Source organism: Notothenia rossii, assembly GCF_949606895.1.
Source record: "Notothenia rossii genome assembly, chromosome: 6".
Lineage (NCBI taxonomy): Eukaryota > Metazoa > Chordata > Actinopteri > Perciformes > Nototheniidae > Notothenia > Notothenia rossii.
The window spans coordinates 29738154-29754698 of record NC_136909.1 but is presented as its reverse complement, the minus strand read 5'-3'; the positions used below and the strand labels follow the sequence as shown (position 1 = coordinate 29754698).

The following is a 16545-nucleotide window of genomic DNA, read 5'->3' as shown; positions in this document are numbered from 1 at the left end:
CATTTCTTTAATGTTTGTTCTTTTTGATGTAAAGTCAAGGTTGTAACTGTTTGCAATGAAGTTGTGGGGTGCTGAACTGTTCCTTTGATTCTTTTGAATTATGATAGTAATTACTGGTCTTTCAAATTTGAAAGAGGGTGAGCAAGCATCTTGAGGAACGTTCATCATTAACTCCTCCAAAAAATATAGTTTATTTAATAATAACACTGAAGATGTGAATCATAACAGTGATTGACAGCTGATAGGAATAATATGACTGTTAATATTATCATATTCATACAGACACACATCGATGAGACAGTTAATTAATGTATTTATTGCAGCAGTCTGCATATTTGGTACCCCTGCTGGTCTAAGAGTTAAACCAACTCATTCAGTTAAAATTCATTAAATGACGTGTGCCACCTTATATATTTATATTTAAGGCTTTACTGATGTGCCACAATAATCTCACCTAATGTTATTGACTTAAAATATCAATATTGTGGCTTTCCAAGTTAACATTGATTGATATGACTGCGATTAAATCAGAATATACTTCTGCCAGGGGATGCCACCCCTCAAATTCTCCTGCCACCCTCTTGCCACCCCATGAATATTTGTCTAGATCCGCCCCTGAGCACCTGTCACTGAAGACAGTGTTGTTACTGGCTCTGGCATCTGCCAAGCGAGTCAGTGACATTCATGCGCTCTCTGTAAATTCTTCATGCACTCAGTTTGCCCCGGGGCAAACGAGAGTGTTGCTGAAGCCCAACCCTGCCTTTGTACCTAAGGTGGTTGGCTCATGTACCCCCATTGACATTGAGGCATTTCCTCCGCCACTGTGTTCCTCTGAGGAACAGCGGCCGAATTTGCTGTGACCAGTCCGTGCTTTACGCACCTGGACAGGTCAAAAGAGTTTCGATGCAATGACCAACTCTTTGTATCCTGGGCTAACCCTCATAAGGGCAAGCCCGTTACCAGGCAACGGCTATCCCACTGGATTGTGGAAGCGATTGCTCTGGCTTATACGAGTCAGGGTTTGCAGGCACCAACGGGCCTGCGTGCTCATTCTACTCGTGGACCTGCTACATCCTTGGCTTTGTTCAAGGATGTTTCCATCCAAGACATTTGTGCAGCAGCGAGCTGGTCCTCACCGCTCACTTTTGTCTGCTTTTACTGGCTAGATGTCTCTGCTCCGAGTGTGGCCCGTGCAGTGCTGGGCCCCGTGTTGAGAGAGGGTTCTACCTGTTAAGTTCTGGTTGTTTTGGTGATTTTCGAAATAAGCATGTCTAGCAATACGGGAGTTTCAATATCCCATAGTGAGACATCGAACGGAGTGTTATGAATGAGAACTATAGGTTACTTACGTAACCCCAGTTCTCAGAGTAACATGAAGTGAGATGTCTCACCAGACGGCCCTTCTTGCTAAGGCGAAGCGAGAAGAGGTGCTTATTTTGAATGACGCTGTGACGTAGCGCAAGCTACTTATAGGGTGGGTGGATTCCCAGACGTAGACGTCAAGATCACCAGCCAATCAGGATTGGCGTAATGAGATTGATGCTTCTGTTTGCATACGCGTTGAGGCGCATCCCATAGTGGGACATCTCACTTCATGTTACTCTGAGAACTGGGGTTACGTAAGTAACCTATAGTTTTCTGTTTTGGTTTAGTCTCACGGCTCTCATCAACCCAGTTTTCAGCCACTGCAACTGGTTGAAGCAAAAAACTCAACAAAAAATCATTGTACTGTCTGCTATCGTACCAGCACCAAATGACATTTTAGACAAAGTTAACAACTAGCTTGTCAACTTAGTGGAGCATTTTACAGGTGAGATTGAATATTAGACATGCCGCCAAAACACAACTCCAAATGAAGTGCAGTGATGTTCCTTGGATGTTTAATAGGCAAATAATGGCAAACATTTTCCTGATAAAGACTTAAGGTCATAACTTGTTTTAAGAACTTCAACTGTAAAAAACAAACTAATAAAGACAAGACCATATTAGTCAATGTTTATTATAATCATAATATATATTTAAAAACATTACAACATTATATTAATTTCACTCTTTCAAATGTGAGGATTTGTGGTTTTTTTATAATTAAAAAATGATTATCTTTGGATTTTTGTTGCTCTGACGAAACAAGCAATATGAAGACTTCCACCTGGGCCTTTGGTACCTCTTTCAATATGTTAACCTATTTTATAAAATACACAATTGAAAGTAATAATTATATTCAGAGCATTTAAACAGTATAGATCATTTTTAATTGCTGTGATACAATTTGGGGGAATTAGCCAGCCGTTTCGAAAGAACAAATCTTACATTTTGTGGCCAGCAAAAATATTTGGATTCCCTGCTTCATTTATTATTAAGTTGCCTCTATGATATGGTTTAGGAAGATGACACTGAAAAGTCGTCCCTTTTTTACAGTAGATTGATACATTTAAAGACTACAGGAAAGTTTGGTAAATCCTACCAATTGCCTCTCTTTGATTGAGCAGGATAATTCAGGTCATCTGCGCCGGCCTGCACTAAAATCTGCGTTATTCTGTTTTTGCTCGAGCATTTATTCACGGTCTGGAAGAGAAGCAGTGTCTCAATTACAAGAGTCACTTAGTGGAGTGGATGTCACTTAGTGAAGGGATGTGACCCATTTTGGGCTCAAAGAATACATTGACAATGGGAGAACATATCTGTTACTGCTGAAGATAATTAAGATAAGATCATGAGATAGCAGTCTATGTGAATGGCATATGGTCAAAAAGAGAAAGCATTTCTTTTTTTGTATGAATAGTCAGACTCTTGAATGAAATTGGATTGGAAGATCTTGCATTATGTTCTAGTGATCCTCCGTCCAGATTTCATGTGGTTTTGTTTATATTTTCTCAAGGCATTACATATTGCAGCTTAGTGATTGTATATCTCCCTGGACATGATAAGCCATTCATAATAATAATAATTGTAATATATCAAAAATACTATAAAGCAATCACAGTCTAGGGTTTTGCTCACCTTGGCCTTTCATCAATAAATAAAGCTTTCAGGGGAGGCAGAGTATTTCATAAAACTGTTTTGGCACCTTATTTAAGAGTTTGTTTGCCTCCTGTGTGGCAGAAACATATTTATTTTCAGGGAGTTCTGGAAAGCCCCTGTTTCCAAAGTAAACAGATGGAGCAGGGACCTCAGGTGGAAACTGAGGTATTGTTTTTCTATAAACAATAAGATCTCATCCTGCGAAGGAAAAAAACCCACCGCTGGAGGCTCTCAATGATTCAAACTGTGCCTCCAGTAAGACATTTTGTATGGAAAAGCAATGTGAAAAATAGCTGCTGTGAATGTCACTCTGCTGGGTCTTATAAATTGCATGCCCAGATGTAATCTATTGTAATACATGATTGACAAGTAGCCCTATCCCTGAGGCACGGTTTCAATTCTTTGTTTATGATTACAGTAGGGCTGCTCGATTATGGCAAAAATCATAATCTCGATTATTTGGGTCAATAATTGTAGTTGCGATTATTAAATGCGATTATTCATTGATTTTGAAAACATCCATTTATTGGAGAATTTTTTTTTTAACAGTATGCTTTTAACAGTTGATTACCCTGAACTTTAAGTATAATTCAACTGAAAAGAAAAAGTATAAAAAAGAAAAAAAGAAAGTAATAATAATAAATAAAAATATAATCGTTTTATTTCGATTACGATGTTTTCGTAATCGTTGCAAGCCATAATCTTAATCGCGATTAAAATACGATTAATTGAGCAACCCTAGATTACAGCAAACTATTACCTAAAGCACAGTGCGCACATTATATTCAAAATGACGCTGTTTTCTGCCATTATTGGTATTTTACGTTTTGTTTGGCATTTGAAATATATGTCTCAGGCTGTCACGCTGCTGGTTTGTTCCAGGGCTATTCCTCACCGCTCTGCACTCCGGTAAATGACCTAAGCGGTAATTCCCATTTACCAAGACTTTGCAAGGAATTGATGAAGTGCATGGCGTACAGTTAAATAAGAGCTAATTTAATTCAAACAAAGAATGGAAAGTCATTTAAATTAAAATTCTAAATATTATCTTGCCTCCCCAGAAGGATATGTCAAACAAAGACATATTGTGCCATTTTTAACAACATAATTTAGCTCTGTTTGTTTTTTATCAGTCATTCAAAGCCCACAATATATCTTTATCATTTAAAGCTTATCGTTGCCTTGAACTAAAACATAACAGTCTATCAGACCTCTGGTAAATACCTTATTTACCTGAAACGTTTCACAAATGCAGAATATGACCCACACATGAATATTTAATGATGTATTTCATGGTCTCTGTTTCAAACAGATTACAGAGATATATAATATGTGATTTTCTAAAGATTTACTCCATGCATCATCTCCACTTAAAGATTCCTCTGCGGCTCGGCACTTCTGTGTGGTAATAAGGCGTGTGACACGGAGATGTGACAAGTCTAAAACTGTAGGCGACCCGGCGCAGTGAAATGTTACTGCATTTTAATGAAGGGATTCAGTCCCTCATGAAGAGTAAACAAGCAGAGGACGAGGGGGAAATGCACTGTGGCTGGACTGAGGAACTACTCAACTGATTTCCTGCAGTGATTGTGTCTCTGTGTTGGGGGGGGGGGGGGGGGGCATCTTTGACTTTGTTTTGGCAGAGTTCAAACTGCATGTCCTTACATTTTTAACATAAATATCTGTACTTAATACTTCTCACATTTTCAAAACAGGCTGGTTACTTTAGTTTGAATTTGTGTTTGGTGGCATGATCATTATTATTTAGAGTCATTGCGTGCCTGATTTTAACACGATCCGTGTATCCATAATTTCCTGGTCTTCTCTATAGAAGAGGGACCAATGAAAACGTTGTCATTTTCCCGTTGTTCAGCATCGAAATATTCATTAGCTAACAATGACGTTATATTTCTATTAATATAAAGTGAGGTCAGTTTCTCTATAAAACTCTTGGTAGTTATGGGTACTTTTACTTAAGTACATTTCGAAGCCCATACTTCTTTACTTTCACTTGAGTAAAGAAGTTTAGTCAGTACTTCTACTTTTACCAGAGTATTTTTAAATGCGAGTATCTGCACTTCTACTTGAGTAAAAGATGTGTGTACTTTTGCCATCTCTGTTTATACGGGTAAATTGGCCCCTTGTGTTTTCTCTTCTGTTTATCTCAAACTAACCGCTGCCAGTACCGTGAGGCTCCTTACTCCAGTTTTACATTATCAAGTTAACTCCAGTGGTTTAGTATTGAACTTCCATTAAGTCTGAGGAGTCGCAGGAGACGTAATCCAAACGCAGTGCAGCATTGGAAGATATATTTGCTGCTCTAGATACGTTTTAGTTCTAAGTATGATTCCAGTTAGTGTGCTGCAAGGTTGAGAAACTTGGAATAAGAAGAAGGGAAGAGAATAATCTCACGGCGGAGGATTTAACGGACCACCATTATTCCTCGGAACATGAATTCCATATCCGTCAAAGGTAAAAAGAAAAGAATAGAGGGAAGAAGCAGGAGACTTTCAAGGACTCAGCTTTAACTACAAACGTTTAGTCTCCTGATTTATATCCTAACAATATAAATCAGTATCAGTATTAAAGTACCACTTCATGAAAAATTAGAAGACTTCAAAATAAAAAACATACATTTTTCACCTTTGTCTACAATTTAGTTTGATGACTTACTGAACATAATAATGTCAGTTAATTGATATGGTTGTATAATGTTTTAATCTTCATGGCAGATTATTTCTTAGGAATTGTAGAACGGATGAGATACTAGGAAATGCAACCCCTAGAGTATTAAGTTTATCACACGTTGCATGACAGCAGACATTTGTTGTGGTCATTTGTGGCATTAAACCTTTTGGCCGCAGATACAAAAAGACCTAAAAGGTTACATTTAACAAGAAGAGCATGGGATCGCCCTTTAGGATGTTAACAATTTGTTCTGATCACAGCTCTTTGTGAGAGGATATTTATTTTTGATTCTTTTTTTGACATTTTGCTGTTGGAATTTGTACTCAGCTGCCAACCCTCATATAACTATGACTCAAGCATTGATGCAGCATAACAAATGTATCTTTGGTGCGTGGAACATTTCCCACTTTCATATCCTGCTCTGCCCTAAGCTCACGTCTGGGTGTGTTTCTGTGTTTGTATCTTCTTTGCAGAGATCCGCGAGGCCTTCAAAGTGTTTGACCGCGATGGGAATGGGTTCATCTCAAAGCAGGAGCTGGGGATGGCGATGCGCTCCCTGGGCTACATGCCAAACGAGGTGGAGCTGGAAGTCATCATTCAGAGACTGGACATGGACGGTGAGGCAAACACACACAGCTTGGATTTCATACTGTCTTAAAGGTCTACTATCATGCAAAATGCACTTTTTTATGTATTTTATACACTGAACAAAAATAGAAACGCAACACTTTTGTTTTTGCTCCCATTTTTCATGAGATGAACTCAAAGATCTAAAACATTTTCTATATACACAAAATAACCATTTCTCTCAAATATTGTTCACAAATCTGAAAAATTCTGTGATAGTTAGCACTTCTCCTTTGCCGAGATAATCCATCCCACCTCACAGGTGTGGCATATCAAGATGCTGATTAGACAGCATGATTATTGCACAGGTGTGCCTTAGGCTGGCCACAATAAAAGGCCACTCTGAAACATACATTTTTGCTTTATTGGGGGGGTCTGGGGGGGTCCGAAAACCAGTCAGTATCTGGTGTGAGGGTTAGGGTTAGGGTTAGGGTAATGTTGTGAATCGAGTGGCCTGTGTTCATCATCCATAACATACGCCTGCCCGTACCATAACCCCCACCACCACCTTGGCATCTGTCAGGAACCAAATTTCAAAATAAAAATAACCGGAAACGTAGGCATTTCCAGCGATCACCCAAGATCCTCAGCTATGGTTTAAGCTCGCTGATTGGATGTTTTAGCCACAATGCATGTTGGGATTTGGTGTTTATATGATATGAAATCGGAAAAACATTTTAAAAGAATAAAATAATACTTCATTCCGAGTGTTCTTGCTTTTCTCTTTGAAAGTCATCACATAACGGCATTGTAATACAAGGTTCGGCTGCATTACATATTACAGATCTGCCGTAGTTCTTTATTTATAGAGCCCTGATGAGAAGACCTTTGGAAAGACTGGAAGAAATGCCGCCGAAACTGAATACTTGACGTGGATCATAAATATATCAACAATTAAACAACATCTTCAATTTTCCTCACACAATACGTCTCCTTGCAGTATCAACACTAATTCGGCTGACTTCTACATTTGATCTAATTCACAGATAAGTTATATCTACACCATAACGGTGCACAGCTGATATAAAAGGACTTGTAGTTTTTAAAGATATTACTGATTTTCTTTGAATATAAGAATGTAAATACTGAGTCTGAAATAGTATAGCAATATGCTGTAAAATTATGTGAAAACATGAATAAAACTACACATCTTCAGATGTTGTACATACATAAGTGTCCTACACTAATAATACAAAGTTATTATGGCTGTGTGTACCTTGTGTGCACCGCCTAGTGGTTAAAGCACGTTATTGAATTATTGTTTTTATGTGTTATATTTGATTAAAAAAATATTAAGAGTACATACTTTCATAGGGGGGAAATAGAAGGTCTGTGATAGAAATATAGAATATAAAAAAATCAAGAAGATACTATAAGTGATCTCTACAATAAAACAGTTTAGTGCAGGATGTACAAAGATATTAATAGGAGGATGTGCAACACAGAAAAACAAATTAACCTTTATTTAAACATTAAATAATACTTTAGATTAAGGTCTTCTTTTAAATAAAAAAAAGCTTTGGGGGTATCTACAGATAAATATTAAGCCTGACAAAGTACTTAACGTCTAATATATTGCTTTCCTGCAATGTTAACTATGTTGAAGCACTTATTTTAACTGATATTATACATATGAATTATACTCTTATGTATGTAGATAGTATAATAAATGTGCAGAATATGACAGTTTAATGGTGGAGGTACACACATATTGATAGATGTCTTGTAATGCGCTGTTGAGGAACCTGTGACCCAAGATTTTCATTCATTGAATACACCGTAGTTGTGTATATGATATGTCAATAAACCTTTGAAACTCCAGCGTTCGATTAGTTTTGGATAGTCTGGCGTGGTTTCGTAACATTTCAAACAGCTGTTTGACGTTCAGCGTAACCTTGGTGCACTGCCACTCCAACTTCCAATCCCAGAGCTTGAACATTAATCACGGGAACTGTAGTCCCAAACGATTAGCTGGGGATTATGGGTAGTGTAGTGTCTTTGGCCATCCTAAACTCCTAAAGGCCTACGTCTGTTTCCGGTTATTTTTATTTTGAAATTCAGTTCCTGACCCTGACGGACGCCAAAAAAGCCTGAGATTATGGAAATAAACCAATAAATAAGAACAAGAATAACCGTGTGTTATTGTTGAGTAAATAACAGTGTGTTATTTTGAAAAGAATAACAAGGAAGGATTAGAAGGATTAGAAGGAAAAAAAGATTTTAAAAATACAGATTTCTCTATCCTGAGGCTCTCAGGCCAATTTATTTTCCTCACAGACGGCAACAAAAGTCAGAAATTATACGATTTAAAATAAAAGCAATAATTGTGGCTTGATATTGAGTAAAAACATGTTTTTATGAACCACACAGCTTCCTATAACACGTAATGCCGTGAGACTACCAATAGAAATACATTGCTTTTAAAATCGTGCTGTGCAACACGAAAAAAAGGGGAAAATCGTGTTGGTGAACACGAATCAATCGATTAAAAATCGTGTAGGTGAACACGAAATGCCATGAGATTGGGTTGCTCTTTCAGCAGACAGATGTGGTCTGTAGAAGGCATTCAAACCAGCAGCAATAAACACCAATTGTTTTTTGTTATTTTCACAGGCGATGGCCAGGTGGACTTTGAGGAGTTTGTCACTCTTCTGGGCCCAAAGCTGACGGCAGCTAGGTTGCCAGATAAGTTCCACGGCACTGATTTTGACTCTGTATTTTGGAAGGTGATCATTATTCAGTCACTCATGTTGTGCTTCTTAAGAAGATAGACAGCAGAGTAGGGGCCCCAGCAAACCTCTGAGCGCAGAATCCTTTAGTGTGCCACTTTAAAAGCCAAACCAGTTTTTAATTGCCACGTCCACTGGGTTGTTATTAATGGGAAGATTTTAATCTGGGAGAGATTCCCTTAAGAATCCAGACTTTGTGTTAATATCTTTGCCTCATTGTGTGTGGCGACAGTCTTAAGACTAAGGCCATTAAAGTCAATTTGATTTAAAATTGATATTCAATTATTTACCCACGCTTCATTAGATAATCAACTGCTCACTTTGACAGTGGGATGGATTTAATGGGATGATGCTCATCTAAGCTGCCTTTGCTGTAGGTACGTGATAAAAACCAGAGTTGCAGTCAAAAGTGAGGCTCCAAATTCAAGTGTGAAATAGATGATTTGTGGGAATATTCGGTTCAGTCAGTTTATAAAAAAGGAATCATAACCAAAGACACCTGCAGATAATGTCAAGATACCAGAGGGAACTATTGCTAAGGCTGCAAAGATAACATTATAAATCAGTGTGAAGTTATATCAAGCATGTGCTGCACACTGGTGAGCGCTTGCCAAGCTTTGCATGAAATCAGAAACATTGATGAGTTTTCCAAACTTGCACAGATACTGGATTGGCATTTTTCATTTTGTTATTGAACACATTTTCAATAATGCCAGTGGTGGACTGAGTTCCTTTACTCAAAAAATGAGCTTTGAGCTACTTTAATTGAATAATGTTAAACTCAGGTACTTAAAGGTGGGGTAGGTAAGAATGGAGAAACCAGCTTGAGTGCACTAGAATTTGAATCTACGCAGCCGAAGAAAAATCTGCCCCTTCCTTCAGACTTTCTTACAGAGCCCCTCCTCCAACACACACGAACGTGCTCATGACCAATGAGGGCACGAGATAAGTTTGTGCATAAGATGGAAGGCTGACAGGCAGGTAGGCCATCCAGTTATTTTAAAATAATTGGTCGTGCTTTTTACCGCGCCACGGCTTCCACAGATGACATTTTTTATGTATTTATTGTCAAAGCATTTAATGTATTCATTGCTATCGGGATGTTAAGAGCATTCCATGGAATATAACAAAGTGTTTCTGAAGTGAATTACCTACCCCACCTTTAATACTTTGAAGCAAATTATGTTATTTGAATAGGAAATTCAATTCAGCTTGTAATTTTGATTGGATGGCAACTTAGACAAAAGTGTCACACTTCTACAGTACATGTTAGGGATATATATTTTTTTGTAATTTATAAATCCATATTTGAATCACAATTAAGTGAGATTTTCCATACACTGTTTTTTGCTGCTTGTGTTCTCTTCCTTTCCTACATTACTTTTTGCCTACATATTGTCTGTAAGTGTTTGTGCATGTGTGCGGTATTGTGTCCACCCGTCTATGTCTAAGTTAACGTATAGTTATGTGTGTCTTTCTCCAGTGTGACATGCAGAAGTTAACGGTGGAGGAGCTGAAGAGGCTCCTCTACGACACCTTCTGCGATCACCTTTCTATGAAAGACATCGAGAATATCATCATGACTGAGGAGAACCACATAGAGAACCCCGGGGAGTGCCAGGTGGATATAGACAGTAAGGAAGAACGTAAAACCTCTGCTGTTTATGTGAATGATATTTCTTAACAAAAGGTCCCAACTGAGGGCGTTGTGGTTTGTTAAGTTTTTTAAGTTATGTATGTTAGTATTGTAAACTGTAATAAAACTGTCCATCTACAGTCTCCTACTGTAGATGGACATTTTGCTTGTTTCCTGTTCCTATACCATGGAATCATACAAAAGTTAATATGCATATTCTGTCCGTTGTTTTGCAAATGTACAAATGTCTGCAGAAGGGAGACTTTTAAAAATAAACTTCACCAGTGCTGAAGCTCAATGAGCGTACACAGACTGCACAGAGAACCTTTCATTTAAAAGTCACTGTCAGAAATGCAAAATATCCTGATGGCTGAAGAAAATAAAGATAAATAAAAAGCTAGATCAGATTTAAGAAGCTTGAAAAATCTTCTATTTGAATAAAAATACAAGATTCAAAACCCAATAGCTGCGTTTGCTCTTACTTCATACGATTCTGCCAGTATACAACACCTTTTCTCTGAGCGCTGGTGTTTCGAGCATCCTTTAATATGCCAGTCAGGTGCCAATCCATTTGTTTGTTGTTCCAAACCGGCAATCAGCATTTCAATCTAGATGCTGTTACACAGCGTACAGGTGTGAAAACGTATTTTCTCTGGGTGTTCATCCCTTTTAATTGTGTTCATCTAATTCAAAGGCTTTGTGATGCGCTCATTTCATTCTGAAATTACTATCGAGACATCTTTCAAGCATTAAATTACACCTGATTCAATAGACCTTCAGGTAATTGTTTTTCTTCTTTCCCTCCCACCTCTGTTTTGGTTCCCAGGTTCCAGCCCGACCGTCAAGCAAACTTGTGTTCGCAAGAGCTTGATTTGCGCCTTTGCTATTGCTTTCATCATCAGCGTCATGCTTATCGCAGCCAATCAGGTGCTGCGGAGCGGCATGAAGTAGGAGCAGCAGCATTTTCAGCCTTGGCTATCACCTAAAGGCTGCCTCACGGACAAATGACTATAAACATAAGGCTAACAAATATAAAACGGATACAACAGATAATCACGCAGCTGTAAAATTGGCAAATGACTGTGGGAAAAAAAATGGAGTCACTAAGGACACAACATGTGCAGGGATTTGTCAGAAACATGCTGAAAACTTTCAAGGACAACAGGACCTCACATAGACAGAGACAGCGGTGTATGTGAAGTGGACGGCTGCCTATACATATCACTCATACAACATTTAGTAACCATTAGCTATGTGCATTTGAGCAGTGTTGCATTCAGTAAGGTGGCAGCTATAAAGAGAAGTGTTTTGACTGTCCAGTTGTGTATTTGTCCAGTGTACCATGCCGTTTATTATAAAGCAGTAGAAATAAATCTGTGAAATATTGTGGGCACCGTTGGAGAAAATGTATTCCTGAGGCTGGAAGGTGTTGTTATGTGCAAGGTCTGGAGTTCACAGTGTTGTGGATATATTGTATACGGTGCAACATTGTTCAAGAACAATTTGTGTATAAAGAAAACCTTGGTATGAAACAAATATCTGCAGGGAGGTGCTGAGTTGTGTGGATAGTTTCACTTATTCACAGGCTGCAGGGTTAGCAAGGTTACCAGCTCGCGGAAGGAATTGTGTTGAGGTCTGAAGGGACAGTTTAAACGAAAAAACACTCGACTCTCCGGCTCCACTGCGGGGCTTTGCAGGCCTCTGAGAATGACCTTCATCTATGCATGAAATGCATGGATTTAAACATTCCCCGTCTTGACACATTTGTAAAAGTTATTCTCTATGTATTAATCATAATGACTGTAACAGCTGTTCTCAATTACTTAACGACAACTGTGAGCAATTATGTGCCGTGCCGGGTGTCAGCAATCACAACAAAAGCAAAGCATACAAATGCATGAAAAAGAAGGGCTGCTTTAGTACATGCTCTAAAAAAAAGATTTCCAGGATTGCTAAACTGCTGACCTTGCGCCTGATGACCACTACCACCGTAGAGTTAGATATGTGTCTTGCAACCATTTTAAAGAATATGCATTGGAAATAATCTGGTTGGTAGTACAGCTGAACAGGAATGTATTTTTTATTTATTTGTTCTGTCTGTATGCGTTGCAAAAGAGCAATAAATGTATGTAAAATATACATCTTATAATGCTTGATACAGACAGGAATCTTCAAAGAAAGTAACCCCCAGTGGACCTATTAACTGTTAGGGTCTGAAAAGTTGCGAAAGCACTTTCCAAATGAAGGTTTTTGCAATACAACAGAGACCCTCTTGTTCTGTGAGACGCAGACAGATGAATGGGAATATGTGTGTCAGAAGCTGCACAGTGCATTGAGGTTTGACAGGGGCCATATGGTGTAATCTGTTGCAATAAAACATAAATATCTGTGAGGCCACCACATGAATATGATTGAGGTATTAGATTGTTTTGCATGCATCTGGGTTAGTTCCCTCATCATCAGTGTGTATTGTACATACAAAAACAACTTCAACCAAAGCTTTGGAGGGATCTGTGACAGCAGAATTAGGCCACACAACGAAAGTGAGCTCAGAAAACAACAATTAATTTAACATTTTAATTCTTGAGATGAACCCAGACATCCTGCATAAGTCCCACAGCTTCCACTCAAATGTTTGAATCAGTAACTGAAACCAAATAAAACGAACAACACACTGCGATAAACAGTGGAAATCTAAATAATTCACATCTTCTGAATTTCTCTTTTTAGGATCTCTATTGGCAGCTTCCCAAACTTGGATCCCAAACCAGGGCCAAAACCTCATTGAGAGGCAACCCATTTAGACAACCCTATCAACAGGAGCCAGGCAGGATAATGATTATCTGATGCACCTGGGCAATTTGTGAAAAGTATCAACTCTGTGGAGAACGCACGTAAAAAAGGGAGGAAAAAGCCCATTTGTTAACAGATACCTTTGTTTCCATTTTTGCACTTTACGATGTGCTGCGAACAACAACTCACCGTCATGATTGTTCATCCGATTCCTCATGTAGTTAAGGCCTGAATAATTAGATTTGGGCCTAAAAAAATTATTACTTTACCATAGACGTCTATTTTTGTGAAAAGGAAATAAAAAAATATTGTGGAAATAGATATAACTGACTGACAAAATGCACGTCTCATTTTCTATCATATCATTACCAAGGGAACGTTTTCATTGGGAATAAAGTTATTGTATTCATTTGATTGATGTCTTATTCTTTGAGACACTTTTGCATTGTGCATAGCCCTACTCATAAAATCACTTGTACAAACCAATATTTATTTTCTTTTTACCGATGAAAAAAAAATGTATGAACATGTTGATAGTGAATGTTCTATTTCCATTTTACTGTTTTGATACCTGTCTTTGGATCTTGGAAATGTGTATTGACAGTGTGATATCTGTTCATTGACTTCACCCAACGTTCTATGTCTGTGGAATGGTATTTCACAATAATAAAATAACTACCATGTTATATTCCAGTGAAATCCTTTTAGACTTGTCAAATCTTCATTCAAGCAGCATGAGATGACCCTAAGCATTGGCTGTATCGATTGACATCCACATCAAGTGATAGATTTTTCAAGGTTAGCTGAATCCATGGATTGCTTTTTTCCATTTTGAGAGACCTTTTGGCTTAGCAGAGTGTTGTGGACCCCATCTGTCACATTTATCCCAACAAAATGGCCTCTTATATCTCAAATGTTCACTAGCTTTGGTCAGGTTGTACTCTTTTGGGTGTATAAAAGGAGCTAGGGGAGTCTTCTGTAACTATAATTCACTTGAAAAATGCTGCTTTTTATTTACCAGATAAAGTTGTCTACCTATGTTATTTAAACAGATTATTGTGCATATACCCTAACCAGGGTCTGTATCCTTAACCTAATCCCCATTTCCCTTGCACCGTACCAGGGTTTGACCACTCACCTTCCCAACCCTAACCTTAACCCACCCCCCGGTTTCTGTTTCTTGTCACCTTGAGTTTTTATGGACATAAGACACTACACATCTAATTGTTAGACATGGCTCAATCAGGGTGAGGTATGACCATTCTAAACCCCATTCCAAAGGTGCTCCAACAAATGGGAAGCATTTTTCAATGTAAAGGTCCCATGTCATGTTTTTCTGGTTATTACCCGTCCCCTTGTGTGTTTTGTAGCTTTTTCTGCATGTAAACGGTGTGCAGAGTCACAAACCCTGAAAGTACACCCTGTAGCGAGTAAAACTTTAACACAGAAAAGACCTGTCTATGCTGCCCCAGAACGCCTCGTTGGAGATTTTTCCATTGTTTTCTTCCTGGGTACAGTGACGTAACCATATCCAGGTCCAAATGGACCAATCAGTGGAGCTCCTCACACACACACACACTCACTCAGCCTTATATTTTCTCATCCGCGGTACCCCGCGGAGTTTCGCCAGCACACTCACTCACGCAGCATTATCTTTTCTCAGCTGCGGCTCTGTGGATCTCCACTCACAGTTCGTCACACACTCACGTGTGTGTGCTCAGGCTGAGTTCCGCTGTCTATCGCTGTCTTCGCAGACCCCACACAGCAACCAGGAAATGACACCAGTAATCCAGCCCCACTGTCCGCTCCTCAAGTCTCAAAGGGTGGAGCAGCGAGCCCCGCAAAGTCCGGCCAACACGGCACCCAGAACCCACGCAGCATTCTTATCCGTTTGTCATTACTGGTGACCTGTTCTGGTTGCTAACAAACGCCAATCTAACACATACACACACGTCAGAGCATAGTGGGCTCATAGGGAGAGGAAGGGGGGGGCAGGAGCTCCAACAAGCCGTTTAGGACAGAGAGTGAATACACATACTATACAGAGATGCTGTATGAGAAAACCAATGTGATTTTGGAACATTGAACAATGTAAATCTATTATAGTAGACATCAACAATGGAATTATGATCAGTAGAAATGGCCATGACATGGGACCTTTAAGTCATTTACAAACTACTATTCATATTTGCTACCCAGCTTCTTCTAGTTCCCTTTTCATTTATTTCAATTTAGTAAATATTGAGATTGTAATATTCGCTTCGATTCCGGCAACATGATGATTGATGTTGCAAGTCATTGATGCCTAAAATAGGAATAACCAACAACATATATTGAAAGAGGAACAAGTCATGATTAGATATATTCAAGAGCTTTTGTAAGAAATGAAAAAAAAGTAAATAAAAATATCTGCAGTTGCAAAGAAAACCTCCTGCAGGGGCAATTGCATAGCAGCTTCAAGAAAAGCCCTTTGATTTATTATTCCATTTTTAAGAAGTTCACAGTCAAAAACAGACAACTGATAATAACTATTTTCTGTGTCTTTACCACATTAGTCCAGTCTGATGTGCTCTAAGTACAGGGTTCCAAATGGCAGCATAAGCCATTGCCAGAATGAGTAACGGTTTGGTCTTACCCATAGAGTGAGGAAATAGGAAAAGTATTTCATTTATTTTGTCCCAACATTAATCAGTTGTTGAATGCCTCAAGGTGAACACTGGTAATCAAAAGGAAATAACTGACATGACATTCATCTTTTTATTGTGCTGCAGAGAAACCTTGGAGAAACAAAAATAGAAAAAAAACTACTCCGCAAGCTAAAAACCAATGACCAGCGAACCATTACGGTCACCTGATGATCAATGGAGGTCAGAAAACGATGTTTCACAAGAACACATGAATCACAACGAATAAAGAGGCACTTGTCAGTTTCTACATGATAGTGGAGCGCCAAACTGAGAAGCCAGATTTATCCCAGAATCCCCTGTGGTATATCAGTGACTCACAGCAACTTTATTACTCAACTGCAGGGTTCAGAAAGAGCTCTATTGC

General features: G+C 38.7%; 1 protein-coding gene across 3 annotated transcripts in view; it reads left to right on the top strand.

The window, feature by feature from the left end:
- Positions 1-14180, top strand: part of cabp7a (calcium binding protein 7a) — a 33837-nt gene extending 19657 nt beyond the window's left edge. For 2 of the 3 annotated variants that reach the window (XM_079689193.1, XM_079689192.1), the window contains 4 exons: positions 6183-6326; positions 8950-9062; positions 10549-10699; positions 11528-14180. In XM_079689193.1, the coding sequence (XP_079545319.1) occupies positions 6183-6326; positions 8950-9062; positions 10549-10699; positions 11528-11652 (533 nt within the window). In that variant the 3' untranslated portion in view covers positions 11653-14180. The remainder of the gene's footprint in view (positions 1-6182; positions 6327-8949; positions 9063-10548; positions 10700-11527) is intronic. The other variant, XM_079689194.1, reaches the window with a different exon arrangement.
- The last annotated feature ends 2365 nt before the right edge of the window (positions 14181-16545 follow it).